Source organism: Mytilus trossulus, chromosome 6, assembly GCF_036588685.1.
Source record: "Mytilus trossulus isolate FHL-02 chromosome 6, PNRI_Mtr1.1.1.hap1, whole genome shotgun sequence".
NCBI classification, from domain to species: domain Eukaryota; kingdom Metazoa; phylum Mollusca; class Bivalvia; order Mytilida; family Mytilidae; genus Mytilus; species Mytilus trossulus.
In genome coordinates, this window is record NC_086378.1 from 4,716,423 (window position 1) to 4,729,245 (window position 12,823).

General features: G+C 32.2%; 1 protein-coding gene across 1 annotated transcript; it reads left to right on the forward strand.

The window, feature by feature from the left end:
• Positions 1–2,143: 2,143 nt before the first annotated feature.
• On the forward strand, positions 2,144–7,557 carry LOC134720628 (pyruvate dehydrogenase [acetyl-transferring]-phosphatase 1, mitochondrial-like). Its single transcript, XM_063582991.1, has one exon. It carries the CDS (start codon positions 2,229–2,231, stop codon positions 3,741–3,743), a length of 1,515 nt encoding a protein of 504 aa, XP_063439061.1. The 5' UTR covers positions 2,144–2,228; the 3' UTR covers positions 3,744–7,557.
• The last annotated feature ends 5,266 nt before the right edge of the window (positions 7,558–12,823 follow it).

Below are 12,823 nucleotides of genomic sequence, written 5' to 3' on the forward strand. Positions count from 1 at the left end.
TGTATTTTTTCTGATAAGACGGTTGGTTCAAATTTTTCAAATTTTATATATTTTTGTCAAAGGGTCAAAGTAAATACTTTGTCAAAATTTTGTAAAAATTAAACGAGCCAAATTAATTTTAGTGAAGGTGTTGGGTACCACCTTAAATATAAAAAAGAAGATGTGGTATGATTGCCAATGAGACAAATATCCACAAAAGACCAAAATGACACAAACATTAACAACTATAGGTCATCGTACGGCCTTCAACAATGAGCAAAGCCCAGACCGCATAGTCAGTTATAAAAGGCCCCGATAAGATAATGTAAAATAATTCAAACGAGAAAACTAACGGCCTAATTTATGTAAAAAATGAACGAAAAACAAGCATGTAACATATTTTATTTGCTGAATTAAAGCAAAATGGATTAGACACAAGTAAATCATACTTACGAAGTCTTCTCCATAATACAATATAAAGTGACAATACTAGTATAATACAATTGACATGTATATAAAACAAACAGTTTATACAATTTAATACTAGCGTTCATAGGTGAACAAAGAGGAGAGAAAGTAAAAAGAAAAAAAGAAAGTTCGAACTCCTAAAAATATTTTTTTGAATTTTTCTTGTATTTATTAAAAAAAAAATGTTGTCATATTGCTTGGTTCCAAATTTCAGATTTAAAATCAATTCTTTTAAAGATAGAAAAGGAAAAAGGGTTACATATCGGTTAGGACATAAGTCAGTACAAAGTCGAAGTTGGTCAGGTCAAGTTTTCTAAAAATTTCGTAAAAATATTTTTATTAAAATTTTTTGTTCTTGTATTTATTTAAATGATGTCATCTTGCTTAGTTCCAAATTTTACAGGAACTTCTTTTAATAAAAAAAATAATTATAGCATTTTCATATCTGTCAGGACATTAGTGTAACCGCGACAAATCGCCCCACAATCAGCCTACTTTTCACCAACTCACCACACTTTCAACAAAATCGCCCCACTCTTGTTTACCAACTCGCCCCACTTATGAAAAAGGATAAACTCCAATTGAAAATAGATCTGACCCACTGATGAAACTGAAATAGAAATGTCACGATGTATTTAGTCATGCAAACTCGCTCCACTTATGAATTAAATGAATCATCTTATGAAAACCTCTGAAATGGTAGTCTCAGTTCAAGATAAGTCCAGAATCATGGGTGTTTACATAATTGTATTCTCAGGTGCACAATAAGTCAATTATGACAAGCACTTGCATTAATGATAACACTAAACGAAGTACTAAATGAAATGACAGTATCAAAAACAACAACATAAATACACAAATATGGCACACAGTAAATAAGTTTGCCATAAGTGGGGCGAGTTGGTAGACCTATTATTGGGATTTTATACATTTTCGTATGTGCGGCGAATTGGCAGGTGTATATCTAACGGGCATGAGAGTCTTAAATAAGAATGATATAATTTGTTCATTCCTTGCCAGAACGTAGCACATATTGATAAATGTTAAAAAAATTTAGGATAAAACTGATAGGTCACCGCGCATTTTCTCTAGCTAGGATTAGCTACAGGAGACACATTTTATATGAATTATGCCAGGGATTATAGAAAGTCCCTGATTATGTATACAGGGAAAACATTATTATCTAGAATACTAAATAGGAAAATTCAATGTATCCTTCAGAAAATGCACTATTTCAGAGTTACCTCCCCTTAAAATTCCAATTCAAAACATTTTGAAAAATCAATTAAAAATAATCTAAACTTGTGAAAATATTAATATCTATAAATAAGTCTCTTATACATTTGTTCTTTTACATGAAAATTAACATTCGTAATCTACATTCCTGCATCAAATTTTGCTAACATGATTGAAAATCTGGACCTTAGAGGTTATCTGATTTTTACAATCCAATCCAACATACCATCTTAACCGTTTTTTATAAGTGAGACGATTTGGTATGCCAGTGCAGCTCAATTTGGTCGAGTTGGTGCCAGAGAGGGCGATTTTTTATAAAGTGGGGTTGAAAAAGTAGGCGAATATTACAGTGGGGCGTGTTGGTCTACTTCCAGTGTACTTTCTTTTCGGTATTTAGTGAGATTTATTTGAGTTCTGATTAGTGATTTTAAAACTACTGCATTCCCCTGATAAAGGGAGAGTAACCCGAGTAAGATCTTGACAATCAAAGCAGTCGAAACCGAAAAGGACAAGATCAAGGGGACTTATGTTTCGTGCAAAACAGAATGTTCAGAACTTTTCCTCTGAAGAGGATTGATATAGGTTTGAAGAAAAAAGTTTTCCCACAACATTTTGAAGAAGTTCATACGAAAGGACAAATTGAAAACGTTAGAAGATTTTTCTTAAAATTTAAACAGAGGCATGGGTATTTAAGTAACTCGGACGTCGCACTGTTGACTCGAAAACAAGTCTCATCGATATTGAAAATAAATGAAGTATCAGTGGATGCAGATGGTCCTATTAAAAACTTTGAAGTGAATAAATTACCAGCAAATAAACCAATTGAAGATCGTGACACAGTAGCAAAGTTGACTCATGGAGATAAAAACAAGTACATTTTCGGTGTTTATGATGGACATGGTGGTAGTTCATGTTCTCAAGCTCTCAGTGAACGGTTATTTAACTATATTTCAGTCTCAATGTCAACGCAAGATGTTTTGAAAGACATTGCATGTGATAACGAGGGACATGACAAACTTGTAGACTGGTACCCTTACCAGTCACAGTACTTCAATCATGAACTTGATCAAATATACAAGGATAATTTGGCTAAATTTGCCAAAGAAACATTGGCAAACTTTGAAGAATGCTCAGTAGAAGAGCATTTGCGGCACGCTTTTCTCCGTCTTGATCATGACATCATGTCAGAATGCTTGCCAGTAGGTCATGACTTGAGCATAAATGACCAAGCTTTAGAGAATGGTTTGTCCGGATCTTGTGCGTGCATTGCTTTGGTTGATGATATAGATTTGTATGTTGCTAACACGGGTGACTGTAAAGCAGTTTTAGGAGTTGAAGTTGATAAAGACCATTGCAATACAGTAGAAATGTCACATGCACACACAAGTTACAACTCCAAAGAAGTAAGAAGAGTTTTAAAAAGTCATCCCAATGAATCCTCCCATGTGATCAAAGGGGGTCGTCTCTTTGGCAGTTTAGCACCATTAAGGGCATTTGGAGACATGATGTATAAGTGGTCTGTTAAGGAACGTAATCAACTTCTAAAACTTTTCAAGCAGCACCCTAATTTTAATGTATACAGTGAAGTTTTGATGCATGAACATTACATAACACCACCTTATCTGACAGCAGAACCAGAAATAATTCACCGTAAATTAACTCCCAAAGACAAATTTTTAGTTATTGCATCAGATGGTCTTTTTGACATGATTCCACCTGAAAAAGTTGTCAAACTGGTTGCAGGACACATGGAAGGAAAACAAGTACTGGTGGCCCCTAATTTTGATATTAAGGGCCTCAAGATGAATGAAATTAATGAACGTCTCAAACAAAGAAAAACTCATCTGTCTAATGTGCCTACTGATGACAATGTTGCCACACACTTGATGAGAAATGCTCTTGGTCCAGAACATGGAAGACTGTCCACTATGTTGTCATTGCATGATGATGTTGCCAGAAGCTATCGTGATGATATTACTATAATTGTAGTTTTCTTTGACACAGGTTATGTGAAAAATTTCTATGTAGAAGCTGAACGTGATATAGATAGTTTAGAATGAGGTGTAAATAACATTAATATTAAATAAGTTTAAAAGATTAGCAGTACTGTAGATTTGTGTCTCTAGCTTCAAATTGTTTAAGAACAAAATAAGTTGAGAATACTTTTGATACATAAAATCTTTGCTACATATTAAATCATTTAGTGTACATGTATGAATGTAAAAAAAAATAGTTGCCCTATACATGTACGTATATATAAACATGATAAATAGGGTTAAAAAAGGCAGAAGAATGCACCAAATATTTAAAAACTCTTTAATATATATTTCTATACATTTCTACATTTTTAGCTATAACATGTATACTGCAATGTACTGTACATTGACATGTCAAACTTATGGAATTGAGAGAGGTTTTTAAAATATTTTTTCGATTGGAATGTTTGATGTGACAGTGTAAGACCTTCTCCTTGTTAATAATTATGTTAATTGCCCATCTGCTTAATTTTGAGAATTTTTTTCGAATAAAATGCTTTTCATTTGTACATGTTCATGTATATATCACAGGATTGTTTTGAAGGTTGTTCATGTTGTTAAAAAAGGGGCATATTATATGATTTTAATGATTTTGGACCATCAGGGTCAACATAATCATGATACTGCATAATCATGGTAATCATTAATACAATTTAAACTTTACAATAATTGTAATAAATTTTTGAAAGCCACTAGGCATTGTCAAGTATACAACTCCTTATAATATATGTCTTTATATAGTCCAGAGATATTTTGTTATGAAATGAAAATATGAATTGAAGTTTTGGTAAAGAAACCTTTTTTTCTTTTGATTTCTTGTACATGCATATTATATACATATAGCTTTTGGTAAATGGGAACATACATTGATAATTTAAATGAAAGAATTTAAGTACATGTTCCAGTTGCTCAGTGCGATTAGGTACTGAAGAATGAATTAAGGTACTAAAGAATTCCTTAATGTATTACATGTAGATGTTTCAATTCATTAGTTCAAATTTTTTATCCTCCTCCCCTAAATCAGAAGTACAGAAATGTGGATTAGAGTTATTCTTGTGCTCAGAGAATTGATAAGGACTATGACCTGCTTGTCTTATGTGCATAATCATGATAATGTCATGAAAAAAAATCTCACCAGCTAAAAAAAATTTAAAAAATATACTGAAATGTTGTGAATGTAGAAATACATGTAGTTTATTATTTTTATACTTGAAAAGATGCATAATAGTATACTTCAACTAGTGAACTACATATACATGTATACTATATATATAAATATAAATTTTTCTCTAATTTTCATTTTATTTTCACTTTTCCTCAATCATGTCAATGGTGTGAGAAAAATATTTCTTATCTCTAGTGAAAAATTTGTTCTTAGCAAATGATTGGTCAAAATTTTATTGTGACTTTAAATTTTCTTTGTTTCTTCTGAATTTTCCTATTGTGATGTCATGAAAAAAGGCGACCATGACTGATGACGTCACATAAAAAGTAAACAACTTTCTTCAAATCTTTGAAAAAGAAGGGGAAAAAAATCATTAGAGAAACAGATTCCACCACTATAACTCGCATATTATGATATTTCTCCACTCTCGACAGTTAAATTTTAACTATTTAAAAAGCTCGGCAAAGCCTCAGGCTTTAAATATTAAAATTTAACTGTCTCAGGTGGAGAAATATCGTAACACACTTGTTGCAGTTGTGGAATCTATATGTACCATACTACAATAGACATCAAATTTTTCAAAAGAAAGAGGGCATGGTGTCCGAAAAAAGGGCATGGTGTCACACCATGCTTAATTGCCTTAGATAAAACACTAGACATGTCATGCATGTACACATGTAATGTATTTGTTAGTCCTTAGTTTTCTACTTAGTACTGTCATATTTGTTGTTTACAAAATGTATATACTACATGTAGGGAAATGCTTACATTTTATCTTTTATTTTAATTTTTGCATTAGGATAAACTGAACTTTATATAGTTATAGTTATAAACTGCACATATATTTCAGCCAGAAGATGGGTGAGAACTAAGATAATTATTTTTACATATCCACATTGAAGATAGAGGAACATTAATGCAATCTCTCACTAAGACGAGACTGATATTATCTGGTCTTTTATTCCTGCCCGATTTCATTTTTTGTACTAAATATACAATTTTTCTGTACCAAACATTTTTAAAATTGCAAAAAAAAAAAAAAAAAAATGTTATATCTAACATGTTCAATTTTGCTGTCTCTTGATCTTAGCACCTTAGACCAAACAAATATAAATACACATGTTTTGTTCCTAAACTGTATTGGGCATTGTTCTAGACTTTAATGGTGCTAAACTAAAAAACGTCTCTACTCAGCCTTGTTTAAATTGTAATCAAATTGTCCATCAAATATTTAAAGTAGGTATGCAAATTTAGAGTAAAAAGGGAAACAGGAAACACACTTTTTTGGGGCCTGACCAATAAGTTTGATAACGGCTAAAATAGAAAATACATAAATTTACCTTCAAAGATTATTTCAGAGTTAGAATTAACTGGCCATAAGATGGAAGAGCATTTAACAATGACTGACACATTTAATTTACTTAAAAAACTCCAATAAAAACTGTTCAGCCTTTTATTTCTGTAATTTGAATTATAAGGTATGATAAAATGTTTGAAAGCTTTTATCTTTTTTCTGTTGGTTCTTTGAAATAATTTGTTTCTAAGATGATAAAGCATAAGTTAAATAGTTCATGCATTGATCATGAAAGGTCCATGGTATTCTGAGAAAATGCCAAACTAAAAAAGTGTTTAAATATAGAAAAATATCACTGTGATATCCTAAGATGTCTAATTTTTGAAAAGTTCAATTTTAATCAAAGGGAGATAATTTCACTTGTTTTTTTGCACTTTCTGGTAATTTTTCATGTGAAAAGGTTTAATGCAGTCAATCTTTAAAAATTATTGTGAATAATGCAATTATTGGTAATAGAAAGTTAATATTTAGATAATAATTAATGTCCATGTATTTAAAATGGCTATTATAGGCAATATGGTGAAAAAATGTGCTGAAATGTGAATGATGAATTAAGAAGTGCTTTTATCTGCCTATGCCTTTGTATATTATATCCTATGACATTCACCATTTGTTTATTTTACATGTTTTTGTTTAAATTTTTATTGTGTTTGTAATTAAAATAGTTGGTTTTTTTTATCAAATTTTACAGTGCTAGGAGAAAGGATTGAATTTATGAAATGTCAAATCATTTTAGTTAGCAGTGCACAATGTAATATAAAATACTCATAAATATTATTGTTATGAAATAAATCAATTTTGGTTCCATTTTGTATAAGCAAGTTTAGATTCTACATGTATTGATTTATAGGACATTGTAATCTCTATAATTATAACTATACATTTATTTAATTTGACCATAAATTGTTTTGTCTTCCAATTTTGTTTTTCAGTGTTGAAGTCAAATTTTCTTTTATTTGATTTGACTTTGAGTTACATTTGCAATAAATGAAATATAAGAGCTAGTCTGATGAAGCTAGCACATTTTGAAGACATATTTACATTCATTATTTTTTTGGTAAAAGTCTGTGATGGTGGGGGTGGAATTCATCAAAATAATTATCAAATAAAAGTACAGAAAGTTTGAAAAAGTTTCTGTCCATTTTGGTTAAAGATAAAACAATGTGGACCAAAAAGATTTTTTTTGTCAAATATGCAAATATGAGATGACAGTCAAATATGAGATGAAAGCTAAAAACGATTATTCCTGGTATGTTATTTATGTTTACAAGATCTTTGTTGTGTTTTGTTTGATGAAGTTAATATAAAAGTGAAAATAATTGTTTTTATTATTGCTCTCTTTGAACTTATCCTAACAGCAAATCAAATTTACTGTCTCTTTTGTCTTCTGGTAGTGTGGAGTGTGGAAGGACATCAGTGGCGGATCCAGCCATTTTAAAAAGGGTGGGTTCCCAAGTCAGGACAAAGGGGGGTTCCAACTATATTTCCCCATTCTATGCATTGATCAGCAAAAAAAAAGGTGGTTCCAACCCCCAGAACCCCCCTCCCCCCTGGATCCGCCACTGGTCATGATGAGTGTCTTACTGTTGCCAGGTCAAACGAGACTTGAAAATTGGTATTTGCTCTTCCTTACTGAATGCAGCATTTATGGATAAGATAAAAGATGGTTGGGTTTGGTTTCAGAATCATTTGTATTGGTATGATAACATGTCTTTCTGCTGACCATGTTAACTTGCACACTAAAAATCTGGCCCAGTGTATGGTTCTAGACAAAGCTAGATTATATGCATAGCACATTGCCAAATTCTTGTCCAAAGTAGTAGCATTTAATTGCAAATAGATGTTGAATATCCATTAATATATCACATCAAATATACATATATTGTATTTTCAATGATAAGTAAATAAGAATGAGAATGGAAATGGATAATGGGTAATGTGTCAAAGAGACAAAAAATTAATCTGACCAAAGAGTTAAAAAAAACCCAGCTGAAATCCATCAATGGGTCTCCATCACAGTTGGAAAATCAAGCCCATAGAGGCATACAGTCTTTAGCTGGCCCCTAAATAATGATGTGTACTAATTCAGTGAAAAAGCAACACACATGAATGATAAAATCGGTAATCAGCTGGCTAAACACAATTTGGAATCACCGTATGGGACAATTATTAATAAACTATTGAAACACAAACAGTGGTATCCACATACATTGTACAATCAGTAACCCTCTATAGAGACATAAACAGTGGCATCCATATACATTGTACAATCAGTAACCCTCTATAGAGACATAAACAGTGGCATCCATATACATTGTACAATCAGTAACCCTCTATAGAGACATAAACAGTGGCATCCACATACATTGTACAATCAGTAACCCTCTATAGAGACATAAACAGTGGCATCCATATACATTGTACAATCAGTAACCCTCTATAGAGACATAAACAGTGGCATCCATATACATTGTACAATCAGTAACCCTCTATAGAGACATAAACAGTGGCATCCACATACATTGTACAATCAGTAACCCTCTATAGAGACATAAACAGTGGCATCGACACACGCATGATACCATCTGTAACTAACTATCTACTCACAATAAGTGGTATTGCAATAATATGTATAAAACCATCTAACATGATGTAGACACAATCAATAACGCCACATCTATAATCAACTATATCGGACACCTGTATTGTATCATCTGTATTCAGCTATGTACTCAAAAACATGTATGGGATTACCAGTAATAAACGTTTGTGAATCACATTGTGGATTGTCGATAAAATGCATTTTCATGGATATTTGATCTCGTGGATTTAAAAATATAAAAATAAGAAGATGTGGTAAGATTGCCAATGAGACAAGTCTATGAATGCAAATAGCAATACAACGAAATCCATGAACATGTTGTATATCGAAACACAAATAGTGGTATCAACGCATGTATGGTACCATCAGTAACAATCTGTTAATATAAAAACAATTTTACTCAAACAGTGGTTCAACTCGTGTATGGCACTATCAGTAACAAAATATCTAGACACAAACAGTGGTATCAAAACATGTATGGTACTATCAGTAACAAAATATCTAGACACAAACAGTGGTATCAAAACATGTATGGTACTATCAGTAACCATATATCAAGACACGACAGAAACAGTGGCATCAACACATGTATGGTACTATCAGTAACCATATATCAAGACACGTCAGAAACAGTGGTATCAAAACATGTATGGTACTATCAGTAACCATATATCAAGACACGTCAGAAACAGTGGTATCGACATATGTATGGTACTATCAGTAACCATATATCAAGACACGACAGAAACAGTGGTATCGACATATGTATGGTACTATCAGTAACCAAATATCAAAATACGACAGAAACAGTGGCATCAAAACATGTATGGTACTATCAGTAACCATATATTGAGACACGACAGAAACAGTGGTATCGACATATGTATGGTACTATCTGTAGCCATATATCGAGACACAAACTTTGGTATCTACAAATGTATGGTACTATCTGTAACCATATATCGAGACACAAACTTTGGTATCTACAAATATTTGGTCATATATGTAACCATATATCGAGACACAAACTTTGGTATCTACAAATATATGGTCCTATCTGTAACCATATATCGAGACGCAAACCGTGGTATTTACACATGTATGGTAGAATTTGACACCATCTTTCTAGGCACAAACAGTGCTGTTGACACATGTATGGTATATCAAAAACTCTATCAAGACACAAACAGTGGTATTGGCACGTGATACTATCTATCAATACACAACCACAGTGGTAACTATACATTTATGGTACCATCAGTAACCATCTATCGAGACACAAATCGTGTTATCGACATGACGTGTATCATACCATTATGTAACCAACTATCTACACATACCAAGTGGAATTGTCACATGCATAATACCATCTCAGTTTTTTTCATTTAAATTGTTTTACATTTGTCATTTTGGAACATTTTATAGCTGCCATGCGGTATGGATTTTGCTCATGGTTCAAGGCCATACGGTGACCTATAGTTGGTCAATTTCTGTGTCATTGTATCTCTTTTAGAGTGCAATCATACCACTTCTTATTTCTACATCAGTAATCAACTATAAACAACACACCATTTATTTAGTGGTATAAAATGATTGTTACTTGTTTGATATCATCTGTAACCAACTATCTTAAAAAAACATAAGTTGTATTGACACATGTATGATGACATCTGTAACCTATTGATACTCATGCGTGAATGTTGTCATCTTAGCCTAACTATCTACACACGTAGATGATGCCCTCTTTAGCCAAACTATCTACGCATTAATATTGGTATTGTCAATTACATAATACCATCGGCAACGAAATATCAGTGGTATCGACAAATATGGAGTTACACATGTAACCAGTGAATACACTTAATCAGTGGTATCAAAACGTATATGATCTCATTTGTAATCAACTATCTGCACACGTTCAATGGTATCGACACAAGTATAATATCATCTAGATCTTCATCCAACTTTTTTACTCTTAATCGGTGGTATTAGCACGATATTATACCACTTGCATTAAGTACTAGTAATATCCAGAATCAGCGTAATCAATGCAAGCATAATATCATTTGTAGCTACAAAAGTATACTAGTATGGTATTATACATATGTTAGTACTATTGTTGATGTGAAGATAGATGGTAAGAGATGGTATCATACAAGTGTTGATACCAGTGATATATGCCATCAACTTTTTCACCATAAACTAGTTAACTCCATATTACCCCACAAATCAACTATCAGTCTGTATATTTCATTTCTTGTACCTATACAAAACTAATCACATCTAGATTTCAGTTACAGATAGGACTTGCAGGATTATATTATATTGTAAGACTGCTCCCCATTCACATGATTCATATTTAATTCGACTGACCACATATTTTCTTAGTCATGTTAAAATGTCCTGTTGTTATTCATTCGTTTGCTGTGTTTGAGCTTTTGATTTTTCCATTTGATAAGGGACTTTGCTTTTAGTGATATTACTTTGTACCAAGTCAGGAATATGGCAGTTGTTGTCAAAAAGTCCGTTTCTATGTATGTTGGATTTTGTTTTTGTGTAGCATTTCAGTGTTAATTTCGTTGTTTCCTCTTATAGTTGATGTGTTTCCCTCGGTTTTGGTTTGTGAGGTAGATTTGTTTTCGATTTACTGATTTGTGACTAATGAACAGTAGTATGCTACAGTTTTCTTTATTTAACTATATATATAAACATTGTCAATAACAATTCTCTGCGAAATATGTTATTCAAATGCCCAACATATCTTTAGTCGAAATCCATCAACTTGAACGCGCGCGTGGATTATTAATCCCATTATATAAAGACACTTATGTAATTAAGGTATTCAATATAGAGACAGAATATTCAGTTGTTCTCCTGTGGTTGAAAATCCAAAACGAACATATAGCAGACAAATGACTAATCGGGAACTACTCCATGGTAAGTATCGTGGGGGTATACACTGAGTTTCCAAGCGAATGTTTAAAATCGGATTAATTTATCTAGCGGTTTAAAAATAACGTTTTATTGGTGGGTCTTCAAAGTGCTACACGAAACCTTTTACATCTATATTTATCAGCAATCAAAGCCGGGCTTCAAACTAAGTATGGACTTTTTATTTTAGAGGCAACCTGAAGCAGATGTATTTACTAAAAAAAATCCAAGAATATGTTAGAGTGCATACAAGCTAAGACTCTTTCATCTTGCAATAGTATTAAAAGATTTGACTTTTCCTATCTTAATACAAGAGCCCCCGTTCAAAACTAAACGAAAAAAGTGTTGGTGCTGCTTTATTTTATGTAAAAAGAACAAAAAATACAATGTACAAGTATCTTGTCATATGGAGGGACAACTCGTACTTTGTAAAATAATCTCTCTCATTCACACACAAAATTCTCTGAAACTCACATTATCTAAATGCTTGATTTCTCGATTGACAACATATTTGGAGGACTTGTTTTCTACAAACAAGTGCCATTTCTATTGGAACCAAATGTGCACCTCTTTTTTTCCGATTTTATTCCTTTCTTCATATGAGGTCGACTTCACAAAGGAGTTTCTTAGTAAAATTTAAGGGAACAACCAACTAAATTCAAAAAGGGGATGGGGGTTTCGTTTTTTTGTTAGAGTATAATTTGTATTTTAAATCGGCTGATTATATTCTTTGGTAGATAAATATCATGAATAGCCATTATCTTGGAATACAGAAATCACAGATCAAAATCACAAGGGTTCAATGCACTATGCAGATATATTGTGTTGTGTGATAAAATTCAGAGATAAATAAACAACACAGACAAAAAAATCAGCTTCTATAAGCTTTCAATTTAGTCAATAGTCAACGGATTTATATAACCTAAAACAATTATGACAGAAAGCAACTAACAGACAGCGAGTTCTAAATATACTGTAAACCAACGTATTTTCTTGGCCGCTATTTATTTCGTTTAGCCAATCAAACACTACCGGCGATTTAATTTCGAGAT